The sequence below is a fragment of the Piliocolobus tephrosceles genome, chromosome 17 (genome assembly GCF_002776525.5).
Source record: "Piliocolobus tephrosceles isolate RC106 chromosome 17, ASM277652v3, whole genome shotgun sequence".
Classification (NCBI taxonomy): Eukaryota; Metazoa; Chordata; class Mammalia; order Primates; family Cercopithecidae; genus Piliocolobus; species Piliocolobus tephrosceles.
This window is the reverse complement of record NC_045450.1, coordinates 1,737,594-1,755,887: the sequence shown is the minus strand read 5'-3', so window position 1 is coordinate 1,755,887 and position 18,294 is coordinate 1,737,594. Positions and strand designations below refer to the sequence as shown.

The following is an 18,294-nucleotide window of genomic DNA, read 5'->3' as shown; positions in this document are numbered from 1 at the left end:
TTTTATTTATTTATTTATTTATTTTTTTTTTGAGACGGAGTCTCGCTCTGTCGCCCAGGCTGGAGTGCAGTGGCCGGATCTCAGCTCACTGCAAGCTCCGCCTCCCGGGTTTACGCCATTCTCCTGCCTCAGCCTCCCGAGTAGCTGAGACTACAGGCGCCCGCCACCTCGCCCGGCTAGTTTTTTTGTATTTTTTTAGTAGAGACGGGGTTTCACCGTGTTAGCCAGGATGGTCTCGATCTCCTGACCTTGTGATCCGCCCGTCTCGGCCTCCCAAAGTGCTGGGATTACAGGCTTGAGCCACCGCGCCCGGCCCCTTCCCTCTGTTTTATGAGCTTGTATCCCTCGGGCAGCTCACCTGAACCCTGCACCCCAACCCTAGCAAGAGAGACCCCAGAATGTGCAAACCAAGGGCTAGTCTTTCATGAGCCTCCCAGGACCCCCACGTGTGCCCGCCCTGCGTCCCTCTGGTTCTCACCGAACAAGCTGACCTTGCCCCAGCCTGTGGTCCAGCAGTGTCGGTGAACTCCAGAGACTGCGACGGCAGGGCCACCGGCGCGAGAGTGTTTGTTTTTCTTACAGCGGTGGCCAGCTTCAGCAGGGCGATGTCTGCCCCCAGGAAGAAGACAGAGTAGTTGGGGTGGACGATGATCCGGCTGACGTTCAGCAGACCCCGGCCCCCATATAGATACACGTCCCCGGCGTGGATCCGGTAGGTGGACGGGTCGGTGTCCTTCCTGGGGGAGGACGGACGCGGGCTGCCCCGGGGGCCTGGTCTGCGGCGGCCCCACCCCCACCTCCCCTCGCTGGGGTCCCTGGCCCGGGACTCACTGGAAAATGCAGTGGGCGGCGGTCAGCACCCACTGGGGGTGGATGAGGGAGCCCCCGCAGATGTGCACCCAGGACGCCCAGTGGTAGCTGTAGATCCTCAGGCTGACCTGCCACGGCCACTTCCCCTGGGGGGCGTTGAGGCCCCCCACGATGCCCACCAGGTCATTCTCAGGGACGGGCACTGGGAGCACTGGGAGGAGGTCAGGGAACCTGGCCTCTGCCTCCCAAGCCTCACCCTGCGCCTGCCCTTGGGAGAAGCCGGTCTGTGCACGTGTGCTCTGTATCCTGGGGACAGGGGTGGCAGAGGCCCTGGGAAGGGGCGGCTGTGTGGGGTTGGGACTCACCTGGGCTCCCCACGCTGCAGCTCCCCAGGGAGGAGATGGCCAGGAACAGCAGCAGCAGCAGCAGCATCTGCAGGGAGAGGGCGTGGGGTGTGGGCTGGGGGCTCAGACCCGGGGTCAGCGGAGAGGGTGTGGGGTGCGAGCTGGGGGCTCAGACCCGGGGTCGGGGTGGAGTGTGTGGGGTGCAGGCTGGGGGCTCAGACCTGGGATCAGGGGAGAGGGCATGGGGTGTGGCCTGGGGGCCTGGAACCGCCTGCAGACATCGGGGAGGGGACAGCACCCATACCATGCCGCGACTCAGCAGCTCTCTTCCCTGGCGCGTCAGAGCCTCTTTATCCTCAGGCACAGGAGGAGGGCAGCAGGAGGGTGGGGCCCTGCAGTGGTGTCAGGTCCAGGAGGCATCTCTTCACGGCCACCTCCTCTCTGTCTCCCCCCACACTCCGAATCTCCACCCACCCCGCAGCCTGGGCTGGCAGGACAGGGGTAAGAGGAGAGGGTGAGGGCAGAGTGCGGCTGGGGCGGTGCTGGGGCCCTCCGGTCTGCCTGTTCCTCCAAGAGGATGCCACAGCATCGCACAGCTGGTTCGGAGGGCCAGGTCCTTGGAAAAAACTCAGATCTGGAGCTCAGGAAGGAGCCCGAGGCAGCAGCAAGCCTCTGCCTCCCATCATGGGGTCCCCAGGACAGTTTCCAGCAGTTCACGTACTGCAGCACCCCATGAAGGCGAGGGGTAGCCCCGTGTGGAGGTGCGGCTCGCTCCCAGGACAGGGGCCACAGGCCCAGCAGACTGTCCAAGGAAGGTGCCCACTGTGACGGTGCCCACCACAACTAGCCAAGCCCACTCTGGCCAGATGCCCTCCAGCCGACTCACCCTGGGGTCTGCATGGGGAGACACCTCCATGGTGGGTGTGGTTGGGGTGAGGTCCTCTGTCCTCAGAGAGGCCTTCAGGACACAATTGAGTCAGGGTCTGGCCCTGTCGCCCAGGCTGGAGTGTAGTGGCATGAACACAGCCCACTGCAGCCTCCACTTCCTGGGCTCAAGCAATCCTCCCGCTCAGCTCTCCCAAGGAGCTGGGACCCGCGGAGCGCTATGCCGCAGAGACAGGAGAGACACCCATGCAGTGCTGACCGGAGGGGCCCAGGGGCAGAAATGCTGCCTTGGACGTGGCACGGCTGCACCCTGGGTCTCGGGCAAGAGCTTCGGAGGTGTGGCGGCGCCAGAGCCATGGTTCTCCCAGGGGGCACGGGGCTTCGAGGACGGAGCCAGGACCGGCAACCACAGAGGCTGCCGGAAAGGCAGGGAGGGAAGGGACGGAGAGGAGAGAGACAGGGAAGAGTGGGATGCAGCTGTCCAGTGTTGGAGGACTCGGGGTGCCCCACATCCTGCAGCCCGGGCCATCTGTCCCCGGCCTCAGTGAAAGCTGCTGCTCCTCTGGGACGCCCCCACCAAGAGGTCACAGGCACCGTGAGAAAGGCCTGGCGGCTCCAGGCCCCTCCCTCCCCCAGCGGGTGCTGGGACCCCGGTCAGAGCTAATGAAAGGGGCCTCGGGTGCTCACATCCTGCCCAGAGTGTAGGAAGCCTGACCCCCATGCTCCTTGGGGCCCCACGGTCCCTATTCCTCCCTCTCTGGCCTGGGCCCCCACCTGGTCCCCAACTTCTTCCTAAATCCCTTTCTCCAGCCTTAAGGCCCTCCCCAATCTCGTCTGTGTGCCCCCACCACTGCAGCACACCTCGGGCTTCCCAAGTTGGAGGTGCGTGTAGTTGGGGTGGGCAGCTGGCACTAAAAGCCAGAAGTTCCTCTGCCAGAGGTGAGGAGTTCAGGGGTCCCCCGGCCCCCTGCCTGTCAGGTGGATGGACAGACGATCCCATCTGATGATCACAGCCACGGCAGGGCGGTGAACCTGAGAGCGTCAGGCCCCCAGGGGGACCCTCCTGCTGAGGCCCGGGGGCGGAGGCAGCCACTGTCGGCCCCCCCTGCCCCATCCATCTCAGGGCAAGGCCGTCCTGTCCAGCCTGGGGGCTGGCGGGGGAGCTGACGAAGCAGCCAACCACCCAGAGCTGGAGAGAAGGCGCCACGGTATTTTCCCCGGCGTTTCTTCACGAACTTTCTCAGCCGTTTCCCCGCAGACCCCTGATAACAGAAACCCGATCTGATGCCCAGTCTGGGGACGTTCAGGTCCACTCAGGGTCAAGGGCCCTGTGGCCCATGCAGGCCCCCTGGGGTCCCAGGAAGCCTGGGCTCTGGGAAGAATCCGGAATCCTGGTGGGGCCGGGAGGAGGTGCAGAGAGACCCCCGAGGAAGCTGTCCTCAGGTGCCTATCGTGGAGGAGAGCCTGGGAGGGGGGTGGATCCCCTGCTTTGGAGGGGCCTGGGGAGCAGAAGGGGCTCAGCAGGGCAGAGGCAGGGCCTCCCTGTGGCTCCAGGAAGTCCATGTGGTGGGGTGCTCCCGTCTCCCCCAGAGTTGGGGATGGACAGTGTTGGTCCCAGATTAGTGGGAGTGGCCACAGCACACCAGTGGTGCCCAGGCTGTGGCTGTGATGGGGCCACTGTGTCCTGTTCGGGGTCTTAAGGGTGACCATGGGGACCCACACCCACAGCGGCTCCTCTCCCTGCAGAGGAGGGGTGAGGGAGCAGCTGCTCAGGGGGCAGAGCTGGGGTCCCCCAAATTTCAGGGCAGCCAGCTTCTCAGAAACCCCACAGTTCAGGAAGGCTGTGTCCTCAGCTGACCCTGAGACTCCGGGAGGTCCAAGGAGGAGACCCGGCCGAGGCAGCAGGCTCAGGCTGCTGGCCCCGCAGTGCGGCTCTGTGTTGGAACTGGGGTGCAGCGAGGCTGGGTTTGATGTCACAGATTTGGGGGAATGAGGGGAATGTCCCAACCAGGGACAGGTGTTGGGGAGAGAACAGGTAGCTCATCCCTGGGCTGTGGGAAGCTGCGGGGAAGGCTGAGCCGCTCAGGGAGCCCAGGCACCGCCTCTGGGAAGTGGAGCCCTCCCAGAATGGGGCAGGAACCACACACCCTCCCCGTGGGCCCCCAACCTGGCCTGAAGGTGCGGTCCCTCCAGGTTGGCCACGAGCCCTCCGGAACCTTGGGATGTGTACCAGGAAGTCCCACCGCAGCCCAGGACACATCAGAGAATCGGAGACACGGAGGCTGCTGTTCACACAGTGTAATAACATGGCAGATCCAGGCAGGAGGCAAGGTCCCTGGGTGCGTCCGTCCCTCCCCCACATCCACGGGACACCAGCGTCTGAGCCTGCCCTGCCGCTGTGTCCTCACCCCCCAGGTCAGGGAAGGACGGGGTACTTCGGGGTAAAGGCGGGGTGGACAGGAACAGGGTCTGGAGGCGGGAAGGGGAGCAGAGGCCCGGCAGGGATGGCACGAGGGCAGGTCGGCTCCCCAGCTCTTAAAGCCCCCTCAACGCTCCAGCGGGACGTGCTGGCGGACCCAGGAGGAATAGGTCATCACCCGGGTGTAGACACCAGGGTAGTCCTCGTGCCTGGAGGCCACACCCCAGTTCAGCACGCCAACCTGGAGCCAGGTGTCCAGCCAGTAACAGACCAGGGGGGCCCCAGCATCGCCCTGTATGGGGAGGACACAGTCAGGAGACGGCCCCACGGCCAGGCAGCTCCCACGGCCGACACCGAGGGCAGAGGGCGGGGCCGGGGTCTCACCTGGCAGGAGCCCTGCCCCTTCCTCCCTGCACACAGCATGTCAGCCTTGATGACGGTGCCCTGGCCATGGGCAACGGGGCCTTTGTGATACATCCTCTCGCAAGCTCGGGTCCTCACGATGGGGCCTTCGGCCTCCTGCAGGTGGGGGGCTGGGGGCAGCGGCGCTGTGGGAAGGGACTGGGTGAGCATGGCTGGTCCTGGGGGGCTCGGGCCCTCCATCCATCTGCCGGGGAGCCTGGGCCTGGCAGCCCCTTTTGGGCTCATGTTCCCGCTCAGCAGAAACAACACACTCAGGCTCCAACAGAAGCGGGGAGGGATTCGCAGGGCTTCAGTGCTATAGAACGTGACTTTCCCAAAACTAAAGACCAGAGTGCCAACAAATAAGAGAAAAAGCCACCTAGAAGATAAACAACAGCCACACTGAAGCCTTGGGTCACCCTGAGAGCTGCGCCTTCTGGCTTTTGGAAGATCTCGCTACTTTATTACCAGTCAAGAAGAAAAGTTGCAACATTCTGGACCTGGAGACAGCCAGTGAGGCACCTGCAGCCGGGAAGTCCTCCTGGAAGGGCGCCTCAAATCCAGACTTTTTTTTTTTTTTTTTATGAGGCAGAGTCTCGCTCTTGCCCAGGATGGAGTGCAGTGGCGTGATCACAGCTCTCTGCAGCCTTGACCACCTGGGCTTAAGCGATCCTCCCACCTCAGCCTCCCCAGTCGCTAGGAATACAGGCGCTCCCACTATGCCCTGCTTTTTTTTTTTTTTTTTTCTTCTTCTTACAGGCAGGGTTTTGCTATGTTGCTCAGGCTGGTCTGGAACAACTGAGCTCAAGTCATCCTCCTCTGTGGACCTCCCAAAGTGCTGGGATTGTGAGTGTGAACCAGTGGACCTGGCTGCCAGATAGCTTTGAGAGAATCAGCCGGAATTGGCCGTGGTGGGGTCTTGTGATTCCGGGGAGCAGCGAGGTGCGGTGGCCTGTCTTTGACAACCGCCGTAAAGAGGGTTTTTGGGAAGAGAAACCACATCGTGAAGTTGTCATCATCGTCCATAAGTCCCAGAGGAAAACGCTCAGAACGCCGGCTCTTCAGGGGGACCCAGGGGCCGAGTCCAGCACACGACTCCCCTGCAGTTACCAGGGTCAGAACCAAGAGCAGCCAATGACACAGGCCAGGTCAGCAACAGCAGGCCCGGGAGCCAAGGCTGAGGGGAGCCTCTCTGAGAAGCACAGCGTGGCTCTGTGACCCAGGGCACGTCCTTCCCCCTCCCCAGCCTGTTTCCCTGCCTCAACTGCCTTTGTGTGGACAAAGGCAGTTCTCAGAACAAGCACAGAATCTAGAGATGAACAGCCCGAGAGCACGGGGCCAGGAAGTGAAACAGGAGCCCACTGTCCCCCTAGGATCTTCCATCAGAAAAGTACAGACACAGACGGTGCCTGGGCTGTGAGGCCAGAGAGCCATGGGCTAAAGGCCACAGCCCTGGGTACGAATCCTTGGCCAGCCCCTGGGAGTCCTGCCATCCAGATGCATCACTCGCTTTGACAACTGCAAACCGAGGCCAGGCACAGTGGCTCATGTCTATCATCCCGGCACTTTGGGAGGCCGAGGCAGGTGAATTACCCGAGGTCAGGAGTTCGAGACCAGCCTGGCCAACATGGCAAAACCCCGTCTCTACTAAAAATACAAAAAATTAGCCGGGTGTGGTGGTGCACACCTGTGGTCCCAGCTATTTGGGAGGCTGAGGCAGGAGAATCGCTTGAACCGAGGAGGCAGAGGTTGCAGTGAGCCGAGATTGTGCCACTGCCCTCCAGCCTTGGGGACAGAGCAAGACTCCGTCTCAAAAAAAAAAAAAAAAAATTGCAAACTGAGAAATGGTGTCCAGCTCCTGCAGCTGTCTCCAAGGTTTAAACAAGAGCTAAAGATGCCTCCTGGTGGGGAGGCCTGGAGCCTACCTGTGGCCTAGGCACACCCCTGCTGTTGCCATGCGCCCTGCCTGAGTTCTGCCCAGTCCTTCCCTGCCCCCTCCCCTGATCTTACCAAGGGTCCCCCAGCCGGTCACCCAGCACTTCTTCCCCGGGAGGAGCATTAGTGAGTCGGGGGCCAGGGAGACCGGGTGGACGAGATCGGACAGCATCACGGGGGTCTCCAGCTTCAGCAGGGCGATGTCTGCACCCCACCCAGGCCGACAGGCTCATGTTGAACTTGGGGTGCAGGATGATTTGGGCCACCTTCGTCAGCTGGTCATGGCGATAGAGCGTCACTTGCCCAGTTTGGACCCTGTATGTCTGTGGCGCCCATGTGGCCCTGGGAGAGACCAGCTGCTTCTCAGGGCAGGGGGCCCTGGCCCCCAGTGCAGCAGAAATAACGTTCAGGGGCTCAAAGCTGGGACCTCGTGTTCCACAGGCTCAATACCACCCGGAACCTGAGCCGCCTTCTGCCCCAGGACACCGCCCCACCACACTGCAGGGCCCCTCGGCTTCCTCCCGCCCGCATCTCCCACCACAGGCCTTGGGGTGAGCCACTCACAGTGCCACGCAGTGGGCCGCAGTCAGCACCCACTGGGGGTGGATGAGGGAGCCCCCGCAGCTGTGCCCCCACTGGTCCTGCTCCTTGTTGAAGGTCCTGAGGCTGACCTGCCACGGCCACTTCCCGGGAGGGGCACTGTGGCCCTCTACGACGTGCGCCCACTCAGTCCCGGGGCTGAGATCTGGGGACGCGGTGAGAGGGGCTGTAAGAGGCCCAGGTGCCCTGCCTAGGGCCAGCATGGCCTCCCACACACAGTTCCCCAGAGCCCAGGATGAGCCAGCGGCTTCCAGGGGGTGCTCAGCACCCGCCCCACCGGAGCCAGCACAGGCCTGGGGTAGGGGGCGGGTCCCAGGACAGTGGGAGCATTGGGTAAGGACTCACCCGGGAACACAGGCACGGAGCCCCCCAAGCGAGGCAGGTCAGGAACAGCAGCCACAGCATCTGCAGGGTTAGGGGGAGGGCAGGGCTGGGTGAGCAAAGCTGGGGATCCCGGGTCTGGGAGGACTGGAGAGGAACCGTGCCCTCACCATCGTGGTCTCTCTGCCTTCTGCCTCTGGGCGCCTCCGAGCCCCCTTTATCCTCTCAGCATAGAAAGAGGGCGGGGCCTGTGCCGCCTATGGGCGGGGCTTCCTTCTTTTTTTTTTTTTTTTTTTTTTTTTGGGGGCGGGGCCCAGGCGGGGGGGCAGGGGGGGGGTCTCGGCTCACCGCAAGCTCTGCCTCCTGGGTTTACACCATTCTCCTGCCTCAGCCTCAGCCTCCCGGAGTAGCTGGGACTACAGGCCCCCGTCACCTCGCCCGGCTAGTTTTTTTTTTTTTTTTTTTTTTTTGTATTTTTTAGTAGAGACGGAGTTTCATCGGGTTAGCCAGGATGGTCTTGATCTGCTGACCTCGTGGTCCGCCCGTCTCGGCCTCCCAAAGTGCTGGGATTACAGGCTTGAGCCACCGCGCCTGGCCAGGGCTTCCCTCCTTTCAAGTCAGCCCATCAACATCTCAGCCAGGATCTGCACCAGGCCCCGGGGAAGGCCCCCGGTGGAGGTGGTGGCTTTGGCACTGAATGGGGAGTTTCAAGGAGTGCTCAATGCTGCGGGAGATGCCTGGGCTGAGCCAGGCCGTCAGTGCTCAGGAAAGGCCTCTCCCCGCAGGAGCTGCCCCAGCACAGCCAGGGCCTGGCCTGGGATCCAGCCCGGGGGTTCAGGGTCCACACCCTCCCTGGTAGGTGGGGTCTGGGCATGGGCCGCTGCCTCCTCCACTGGGCCTGGCGCAGAGCCCCCAGTTCCCACCCACCTGGGAGAGCTCCGGGGCGGGCTGAGTGGGAGGCAGAGGCAGCCAAGGGGCAGACAGGACTCGTGGTGGGAGAGCCTGCAGGCAGGACTGGGAGGGGACGGGGCCTCCCACCCTAGTCCTGCCTCTTTCGGAGGCGCCGGGCGTCCGTGGGCCCTGGAGGAGAAGCCTCCCTGGCTTCCTCAGCAGTCAGCCCCCAGAGCCGAAGCGCCAGGACTGGTGAGATCTCTGAGGTGGGGGCGCTCCACCTCGGCCTCCCCTAGCCAGAGAGGAAACAAGAAGGGACTGTCGGCTGGGTGCAGTGGCTCACGCCTGTGATCCCAGCACCCTGGGAGGCCGAGGTCGGGGGATCAGCTGAGGTCAGGAGTTTGAGACCCGCCTGGCCAATACAGTGAAACTTCGTCTCTACTAAAAATACAAAAATTAGCCAGGCATGGTGGTGCGTGCCTGTAATGCCAGCTGCTTGGGAGGCTGAGGCAGGAGAATCACTTGAACCTGGGGGATGGAGGTTGCAGTGAGCTGAGATCACACCACTGCACTCCAATCTGGTGACAGAGCAAAACTCCATCTCAAAAAAAAAAAAAAGAGACTGTCACCATGACCCGAAGGAGGTCCCTGTTCCCGGGAGAGGCCTCCAATCAGCAGGGAACCTGGGAGGCAAGGGACCAGGGTGGAGGACACCGGTGGGCGCCCGTGTCCTGGCCACCACCTGTGAGCCCTGTCCCGCTGCTGCTGGGCCCCACCCAAACCAGTGACCGCCTGAAGAGAGACCACTCCTGCCAAGACCCCGCAGAGGGACTCCCCACACTCCAGTAACCACACACGCCCAGGGTGGTCCTGCTGCAGACCCTGCCTCGGGAGGACAGGGCCCTGGTGGTGCCCAATGTGCAGGGAGGGGTGCCTGGAAGGCTGGGGCCGTGTGGGGCCCATATGATGAGGAGGCCCCTCAAGGGGCTCATGTTGTGGTTTTGCAGTTGTGAAAGAATTGGGGAAATGAAGACTTTTTATTTTCATTTTATTTCATTTTTTTGAGACAGAGTTTTGCTCTTGTTGCCCAGGCTGGAGTGCAATGGCATGATCTCGGCTCACTGCAACTTCCGCCTCCCGGGTTCAAGCCATTCTCCTGCCTCAGCCTCCTGAGTAGCTGGGACTACAGGCACGGGCCACCATGCCCGGCTAATTTTGTATTTTTAGTAGAGACGGGGTTTTTCCATGTTGGCCAGGCTGGTCTTGAACTCCCAACTTCAGGTGATCAGCCTGCCTCAGTCTCCGTGAGTGCTGGGTTGACAGGTGTGAGCCCCTGTGCCCGGCCTCTCTTTAGTTTTTCATATTTATCTGGGTTTTGTTTTGTTTTTTTTAACAGAGTTATTGAGATTGCATTCACAAAAACCTATAATTCACCCATGTAAAGGGTGCAACTCCATCGATTTTCACTCATTTGGAGGCATGTGGCTGTTGCCGTTCCCAATTGTACAACATTTTTATCGCCCTGAAAAGCCCACACCCTTCTGGTCTTCTGGTGGCTGTCGCTTCCCATTCCTGTCGCCCCTCCCCCGGGCTCCACGAACCTTCCGTCCGCCTCTACAGATCGCTCTGTTCTCTCGACCCGTGGCGTGGCCGCGGTGCCTGGCTCCCCTCTCAGAGTGGGCAGGAGAATTTTGGGCTCTTCCCCTGCTTGGTGCTCTCCCCCACCTCAGGAAGCCGGCTCAGCCGCAGGCCTTTGTGTCAGCAAAGACCTCCTGGAGACACCTCGCATGGCCTGTGAGGAGGCCTGGGTCACCCGTGCCCAGAGGGACTCTGCCGGCGGCTGCAACCCACAGCAGGGCGGTTTACGCACAGCGGGGATTCATTCCCAGTGACCGTGGAGGATGGAGGTCCGAGGTCAGACAGCCAGCGTGGCTGAGGTCTGGGGAGGACCCACCTCCTGGTTCTTTTTTTTTTATTATTTTAATTTTTTTATTTTTTAAGATGGAGTCTCGCTCTGTTGCCCAGGCTGGAGTGCAGTGGCCGGATCTCAGCTCACTGCAAGGTCCGCCTCCCGGGTTTATGCCATTCTGCTGCCTCAGCCTCCCGAGTAGCTGGGACTACAGGCGCCCGCCACCTCGCCCGGCTAGTTTTTTGTATTTTTTAGTAGAGACGGGGTTTCACCGTGTTAGCCAGGATGGTCTCGATCTCCTGATCTCGTGATCCGCCCGTCTCGGCCTCCTGAAGAGCTGGGATTACAGGCGTGAGCCACCGCACCCGGACACCTCCTGGTGCATAAACGGTGCCTTCTCTCTGGGTCCTCCAGGCTGGGAGGGGTGAGTGAGCTCTCTGGGGTCCCTTCTTTAAGGGCACGAATGCCCTGTTTACCTTCCAAAGCACCCCCCCGATCCCATCGCACTGGGGGTCAGGGCTTCAACGTCTGGATCTGGGGGACCACAAATCTTCAGACCAGAGCCGGGGTCTGAGCTGAGGGGCCTCCAGGGGTGAGGAAGGGGCTCCCTTTCTCCCATGCCCGGGGTCTGGGGGGTGGCTGTGCACCCCTCCATGACGCACCTCTTCCCGCTGCATCTGGCAGGGATGGGGTGTGGGGCTGGGAAGGAAATGGCCTGAGAGCCCCCCGGGAGCTGACTCTGGACAGAAGCACCAGCTGTCGCCAAGATTTATCCACGACACGGGAGGGAGATCGGCTCTCAAGCCTTCAGATTTTGAATTGCCGCATGGCTCCCAAAGTGAGATTTGGCACTGATGGGAGGGACCGAAGTATTGAGGCAGGTCCCCCCAAGCTGAGCTCTGCCTGAGATTCTGGGGCCTGCACAGAAGGGCAGCCCAGGATGCCCGCAGGGAGCGCCAGCTCTGTGGGGCTGACCTCCCGCAGGCCGCGCCCAGACGGTGAGCGGGGAGGGAGTGGCTCTGTGGCCCTGACGTGGCCCCCGCCTGCCTTTCTGGGCACCTTTGCTCTGCCAGCTCAGCAGCCCCAGCACCTGCTTCTGAGCTCTGGGTTCAAACAGAGATTAATCAGAGCGTTATCAACTGCACCGGCCGCCATGCTGCATCACCACAGAGCCGAGGAGACGCAACCAAGCCCACACAGCATGAGGCCGATGCAACGCAAGACGGGGGACAGGACCCCACGGCCGATTCAGGACAGACTGCAGGCTCTTTCCACTAAAGTCATTTGTCCCAGAGGTTCCCGAGGGACACGGGGCCGGTGTGGGGCCTGGAGTCAGGTAGAAACCAGGCAGGTTACAGATGGGGGCCCTGAGCTGTCCACCCCTCCCCACTGTGCCGTCCACCACCCCAGGGCCCTCTGCTTCCACCAGCAGCCCCCAAGAATCTCAGGCTCTGGGCATTCAGAGGCACCTCCCTGTGCCCCAGGCCAGGTGTCCAGGGTGACCAGCAGGACATGTCACAGCCAGAAAATCCAGAGGTGCCCAGGGGACCCCTGCTCCCCAGGGAAGCTGTGGTTGTCATGGGAACCTGTGGGCCCACAGAGCCCCTGTAGGAAGCATGTCTGGGGTTGGGACTCTGGGATCACATTTGCAGAACACAAACCAGAGTGTCTTGACTTAGGACGTTTGAAATCCAAGAAAGAGGGTTTTGTGCCAGAAGAGGTGGAGAACGTCTAGAGTTGGCTGGAAACACTGTCTGGGGGTGGAGGGGCCTGGAGCAGCGGGAGAAAGAACCGGGCCCCATGGGCACCAGGACTCCACACCGTGCCAGCTGCTCTCAGGGCCACATCTTGTGGGACCAGGACCCTGGTGGTGGGTCAGGGCCTGGGGGTTCTAGGAGGAGGTGGCTCTGGAAAGCAGAGGGAAGGGGAAGTCCATCAGCCTGGGACTGACGCTCCAACGTCAATGGCCCTGACAGACCTGTGCGCAGTGGGGGAGGGGGTGCAGCAGAAAGGAAGCCGTCCCCTCGCAGCCCTGGGGCCCATCCCTCTTCTGCCTGGCCTGAGAGTGCCAGGACCCGGGCTCTGCAGCCAAGCCTGGCCACCCCACTCGGTGACCCCCAGCTGTTCCCACAGTCCAGACACACACCGCAGACCCGGAGTGGTTTCCACACTGTTTAATGGAGTCAAGTCACAAGAAGCCGTCTAGGATTTCGGGGGTTCTGTTCCCACTCCCAGCTCATCTCTGAGGGCCCCTCCCCTGCTCCCTGAGCCCCCTGCCGGCAGGAAAACACAGAGCCTTGAGAGGCTGAGAGGAGCAGAAGGGTCTCGGGGCAGAGACCTGCGGGAGGGTGAGGCTGGGACTGGGGAGCAGCAGGGGTGTCCACAAGGAAGACGGGGCTTCCTGGATCATGCAGACCCCACTGCATCCCAGTTAGGGTCCAGGGAACGGAGGGACGTACTGGCGAATCCAGGACACGTAGCTCGTCACGCGGGCGTACACGCCGGGGTAGCCACGAAGTCCGCAGAGTTTGCCCCAGCTCACCACCCCCACCTGGACCCAGGTGCAGTTCCACCTGCACACCAAGGGGCCCCCGGAGTCGCCCTGTGGAGAGAGAGATACTCAGCAAAGCCCTTGCGTGCACCCACAGCGACGGGGCTGGTGGGCAGGGGGACGGAGGAGGCAGGGTGGGGCTGGGGTCCCACCTTGCAGGAGTCCTGGCCCTCACTCCCAGCACACAGCATGTCGTCTTGAATGACCCTGTCGTCGCTGCCTGAGGACTCATTCTGGTACTGCTGCTCACATTCCCTGTTCCCCACGATGGGGACGTCCACCTCCTGCAAGTGGTAGGGTGGGGGCAGCGGCTCTGTGGGGAGAACATGGAGCTGAACCTGGACGTGGGGGGCCCTGCTTCTTCCTTAAAACAAAGACCTCACTCCACCCAATGCGGGGCCTCCCCGACCTTCAGCAGAGAGCACAGGGGAGCCCCCACCCATTAATCCTGACCCAGTGACTCAGTTTCCCCAAGTCCACTATAGTGGGTCTGGACACCAGCCCAGCACCAGGACACAGGGCTCCTCTTGGAAGCAGGGGCAAAGCTGCAGGACTCAGGACCCCGGACCAACCCTCCGTCCACAGCGGAGGAGCCTGGCCTCAGCTGCCATTGGCAGAGTGGAGCTGGGAAACACCGGGTCTGGAGCGGTGGCCAAAACTGCCTGCCCAGAGCAAGTCCCCGTTGCTGACATCTGTCACAGAAATGTCCTATCCAAAACCTGGGCTTGCAAAGGGGGTCCCAGAAGCCACAGAGCGAGGGATTTTCGGCAAGACCCAGCCCCTCGTCCTCCCTAGAGAGCCTCGCTGACACCCACGGTTGTCCGTGATGTCACCCCAGCCGGTCACCCAGCAGGTCTTCCCCGAGGGCACGTCCAGGGAGGCAGGTGGGAGCGAGACCGGGTGGACGAGCTCAGACAGCGGCACTGGGGCCTCCAGCTTCAGCAGGGCGATGTCTGCACCGCCCTGGGCAGACAGGCTCCCGTTGTACCAGGGATGACGGATGATCTCAACCACCTTCGTCAGCTGGTCGTCCTCATAGAGCCTCAGCTGCCCGACCTGCACCCTAAACGCACAGGCCTCCAACTCCTCCCTGGAGAGAGGAACGGGCACCTCTCAGAGTAAGGCTTGATGCTCAGGACCAGGGCTTTCCCTGAATCCCAAGAGGGGCCCCCGGCACACAGGACACCTGCCCGTCCCCACCCCCACTCTCACCCACTGAGGGGACAGCAGGCTCCACTCACGGCCCAAGGCAGTGGGCGGCGGTCAGCACCCACTCTGGGTGGACGAGGGAGCCCCCGCAGATGTGCTCCCACAGACCCTCCTTCATGCTGTAGAACCTCAGGCTGACCTGCCAGGGGTACCTCCTGGCCGAGACGTCGCAGCCCCCGACGATGCCCACCAGCTCACGCCCCACGCCAGGCTCTGGGGAGGCAAGGGAGGGGCGTGAGGGGTCGGACGAGGGTCTTCCCAGGGCTCAGGGGCACCAGGAAAGACCAGCAATCAGACAGTCCCCACGCCCCTGGCAGGGCTGGCGCTCTGAGCCCAAGGCAGGGAGGGAGTCCTGGGCAGAGGGGGCATTGGGTGGGGGGGACTCGCCTGGGTTCCCGGGCATGGAGCCCCCCAAGCAGGGAAGGGTCAGGAGCAGCAGCCACAGCATCTGTGGGGAGGCCTGCGGGGAGGGTGACCCCAAACACCAGCTTCTGCCGACGGAGGTTCAGCTCAGGGATTGTGCTCTGACAGGAGCAGCTCCTGCCACACCGGCCTCCACACTCACCCCTCGTGGGGCCGTCTCGCTCAGGGCCCCCTTTATCCTTCCATCACAGGAAGTGGGCAGAGGCTGGGCAGTCCCACTTCGTGGGTTTAAGATGCGCCCAAAGAGATCTCCTCCCTTGGCCCGGCGCGGTGGCTCACGCCTGTAATCCCAGCACTTTGGGAGGCTGAGGCGGGCAGATCACGAGGTCAGGAGATGGAGACCATCCTGGCTAACACGGTGAAACCCCGTCTCTACTAAAATACAAAAAATTAGCCGGGTGTGGTGGCGGGCACCGTAGTCCCAGCTACTCGGGAGGCTGAGGCAGGAGAATGGCGTAAACCGAGGAGGCGGAGCTTGCAGTGAGTCAAGATGGTGCCACTGCACTCCAGCCTGGGAGACACAGCGAGACTCCATCTCAAAAAAAAAAAAAAAAAAATGACCTCCCTTGACTGGGGCTGTGGGGCCTGATGACCAGGGGAAGCACAGACCCCACATTCCTCCACAGGGCGGGGGCGGGGCGGGAGGTGCAGGAGGACACGGGTCATGTGCCGCCCTCCACGAGCCTGTCCTGTCAGTGAAGGAGAGTTTGAAGAGGCTGATGGTGAGAAAAGAAAGGGCCCGTTCAGGGTGGCGCTGGTGCCTGTGACAGAGAGAAGCGTCTCCGAGAACCACTGGAGGCCCTGAGCCCTGGCCCCACCCTCAGAAGTCCTGCCTCTCTGGGTACCAAGTGCCCCAAGGGTCTGGACACCCCAAACCACCAGAAAAAGGCTCTAGCACGGCCCCAAAGGACACACAGTTACTAACCAGAAATAGGCTCCAGGAGGCCCAGAACCCAGGCCAAAGGAGAGGGCTGTCAGAGGCCATGGGACTGGTGCGGACCCGGCCTTTCCAGGAACATGCGGTTACCCAGAATAGCCGGAACGGACCACGCCGTCCACTGTAACGCCCTGCTTGGGGCGGGAGGCCCAGAAACGTGGCCCGGGATCTCAGGTCCACTGTGCTTCAAAGGACACAGCAGAGCCCTCCAAGCAGGTGGAGAGAAGGAAGGGTCAGGGCACTACGGGGGTCCCAGGGACATGACCGTCCCGTCCAGTGAATGTCCAGGGTGAGGGAAGAGGAGGAGCATGCTGTCGTTTGGTGTGGTCGCCTGTTCAGGACCCGGGGTGGGGTCCACATCTCAGCTGCCCTCACTGCAGCAATGACTCAGATACCACAGACCCTCCAGCCCAACTAGGGAGGCACCCGTCCCTGCTTCTCAGCCCCTCTGGCTCCTGGTGCAGCTGGATCCTCCCCGTTGGTTGATCTGGGTCACGGACGGCACCCGCGTCGGGGGAGGTGGGAAGGGCACTGCCTGGGGCGGGAGAGGCCCCTCCGCTGCCGAGGCACCCAAGGTGGGACTCCATAACCTGGAAGGAACGGGGCGCTGGCCCCAAGTGAGGACAAGCGTCTGTGCCCCAACTCCATGCCTTTCCCGGCCACCCTGCATCCCGCGTGACTCTGGTCGAGAGCCTCTGAGGCCGGGACACGGCTGTGGATCCCTGTGCGGCCGGCAGGTCACTGGCGGACTGTGGTTTCATTGTGGTTTCGAAGCTGGGAAAGAATCAGCAGACAACAGTGGACGTTTCTCTGCGTCTTCTCTTCCTAGCAAGCCACTATGACCCCAGCAGCCCGCGCAGTGCTGCTTGAGGACGGCTTGGGCCCGGCTTCCAGGGGGTCTGAGGGTTTGAGAACGTTTTGCTAAGTGTTGGAAGAGGAGTGTGTGTTTGAGAGAAGACAGCCCGACCTGGGAGGGAGGGAGGGAGCAGGTGTCTCCCAACCCCTTAGGAAGAGCACAGGGCCTGTGGGTTTGGTGAGGAGGGGGGTCCTTGTTATGGCCTGGAGCGTGACCCCCATTCCTACATTTGTCGTTTTAGTTTTGAGACAGAGTCTCGCTCTGTCACCCAGGCTGGAGTGCAGTGGCGCGATCTCGGCTCACTGGGTGGAAGCGATTCTCCTGCCTCAGCTTCCCAAGTGGCTGGGATGACAGGTGCCTGCCACCACGCCCTAATTTGTATACTTCATTTTTATTTCATGCAGGGCGCCGTAGCTCTCCTTGCTCACCAAGGGGAGGAGCTTTCAGGACCTCTCGGGTCCCCAGCGCCAGGGTCCTCAGGATGATGTGACGCCCTCGTGCCTGGACCCTCGGCCCAGGGTGGGTTCCTCCTGGAGCGTCACTCTTGCTGGCCTCAGCCATGGCCAGCGCTCACTTCCGCTCACAGAGTTTCAGGAAGAGGTCAGAGGACAGTAACGGCAGGTGCTGCCGCCCCATCCCTATCTCTCACTGCAGGGCCCCAGCCCAAGCCCCACCCTGCAGGGCCCAGATGCCCCCAGGCCAACCGAGGGCGGGAGCCTGCACGGGAGTCTCTCCCACACAGAGCAGGACCCGTTCTCTTCCCCTCTGCCAGGCCTTCAGTGCCTGCCCCTGGTCTGCAGACCTAGTTTTGGGCATGGAGCTGGGGTCACTTAGAGAACAATCAAGGTGAAGACAGATGCCACCCGTCTGGGGGTCTCCCAGTTTCCTCCCACATGCCGGCCAGTAGTCCCGATCCCCGCTTCCATCTCTTTTTTTTTTTTTCTTTTTCTGAGCTAGGGTCTCATTTTATTGTCCAGGCTGGAGTGCAATGGCGCAATCTTGGTTCACTGCAACCTCTGCCTCCCAGGCTCAAGCGATTCTCCTGCCTCAGCCTCCCGAGTAGCTGGGATTATAGGCGCCCGCCACCACGCCCAGCTAATTTTGTATTTTCAGTAGAGACGGGGTTTTGCCATGTTGGCCAGGCCGGTCTCAAACTCCTGACCTCAGATGATCCGCCTGCCTCGGCGTTCCACAGTGCTGGGATTACTGTGCCCGGCCTGCTTCCATGTTCCATCCCTTCAGGCTGCTCACAGACTCACATTTCAGGCCTAGGGTGCATCTGTGCCCTGCCACGCATTTCACCCTGGCAATAGCCCACAGCAGTCAGGTTCCTGCAAGGGAACATCGTTCATAGTCAGATGGACAGCCCCAGGAACACCGCAGATCCATTCTTGCCCCAACCCCCGCCCACCCCGGGGGCTCGTCTTTCTGCCCTTCAGACACTAAAGAGCTGACCACGGCCCTCGGGGGGAAGGGTCGCCATCCCCGCCTGGTCCACCCACGTGCAGGGAGGGAGGGCTACTTCTGTGCCTCCAAGGGGACCCAGACCATTCCATCGCCACAACGTTCCGTTTCTCCCTGGCGTCGGCGCGTCTGCCGTCATCTACATTGACGCCAGCATGGCTGGTCCGCACATTTTACCCCTTGCAGTGTGGATCTGGATATGGTTACACAATGGATTCGTTCGTTTCAATTGAAGAGTTTGTAGTTTTTATTTCCAGGTTCTTGCCACCACAAACATAAACAGGACTACCTTATTTATTTATTTATTTATTTATTTATTTATTTATTTATTTATTTAT

At 61.7% G+C, this 18,294-nt stretch overlaps 2 protein-coding genes and 1 pseudogene across 4 annotated transcripts; all 3 read right to left on the bottom strand.

The window, feature by feature from the left end:
* The window catches only part of LOC111524136, a 3,577-nt pseudogene extending 1,992 nt beyond the window's left edge, over positions 1-1,585 (bottom strand).
* A 201-nt stretch (positions 1,586-1,786) lies between these two features.
* On the bottom strand, positions 1,787-7,892 carry LOC111524034 (mastin-like). 3 transcript variants are annotated; one of them, XM_023189063.2, is made up of 5 exons: positions 7,741-7,892; positions 7,360-7,540; positions 6,871-7,137; positions 4,843-5,006; positions 1,787-4,750 (listed from the first exon to the last, which is right to left on the bottom strand). In XM_023189063.2, the coding sequence occupies exons 3-5, from the start codon at positions 6,965-6,967 to the stop codon at positions 4,586-4,588; spliced, it is 426 nt and encodes a 141-aa protein (XP_023044831.1). In that variant the 5' UTR covers positions 6,968-7,137; positions 7,360-7,540; positions 7,741-7,892; the 3' UTR covers positions 1,787-4,585. The 3 variants fall into 3 exon arrangements, 2 of the variants coding, with proteins under 2 accessions (XP_023044831.1, XP_023044832.1); XR_002725671.2 differs by lacking the exon at positions 6,871-7,137; XM_023189064.2 differs by lacking the exons at positions 6,871-7,137; positions 7,360-7,540; positions 7,741-7,892 and having other exon boundaries at positions 4,843-5,312.
* Positions 7,893-12,674: 4,782 nt separating this feature from the next.
* LOC111524126 (mastin-like) lies at positions 12,675-14,866 on the bottom strand. Its single transcript, XM_023189224.3, has 5 exons — positions 14,664-14,866; positions 14,309-14,489; positions 13,883-14,157; positions 13,220-13,380; positions 12,675-13,118 (listed from the first exon to the last, which is right to left on the bottom strand). Exons 1-5 carry the CDS (start codon positions 14,722-14,724, stop codon positions 12,948-12,950), a joined length of 849 nt encoding a protein of 282 aa, XP_023044992.2. The 5' UTR covers positions 14,725-14,866; the 3' UTR covers positions 12,675-12,947.
* Between the last annotated feature and the right edge of the window lie 3,428 nt (positions 14,867-18,294).

Coding starts and splice junctions, on each gene's coding strand:
- LOC111524126 (XM_023189224.3), bottom strand. CDS start 14,724: ATGCTGTGGCTGCTGCTCCTGACCCTTCCCTGCTTGGGGGGCTCCATG. Junction 14,490..14,663: donor CTCCATGCCCGGGAACCCAG/GCGAGTCCCCCC, acceptor TTGCCTCCCCAG/AGCCTGGCGTGGGGCGTGAG. Junction 13,119..13,219: donor AGGGCCAGGACTCCTGCAAG/GTGGGACCCCAG, acceptor CTCTCTCCACAG/GGCGACTCCGGGGGCCCCTT.
- LOC111524034 (XM_023189064.2), bottom strand. CDS start 5,106: ATGAGCCCAAAAGGGGCTGCCAGGCCCAGGCTCCCCGGCAGATGGATG. Junction 4,751..4,842: donor AGGGGCAGGGCTCCTGCCAG/GTGAGACCCCGG, acceptor CTCCCCATACAG/GGCGATGCTGGGGCCCCCCT.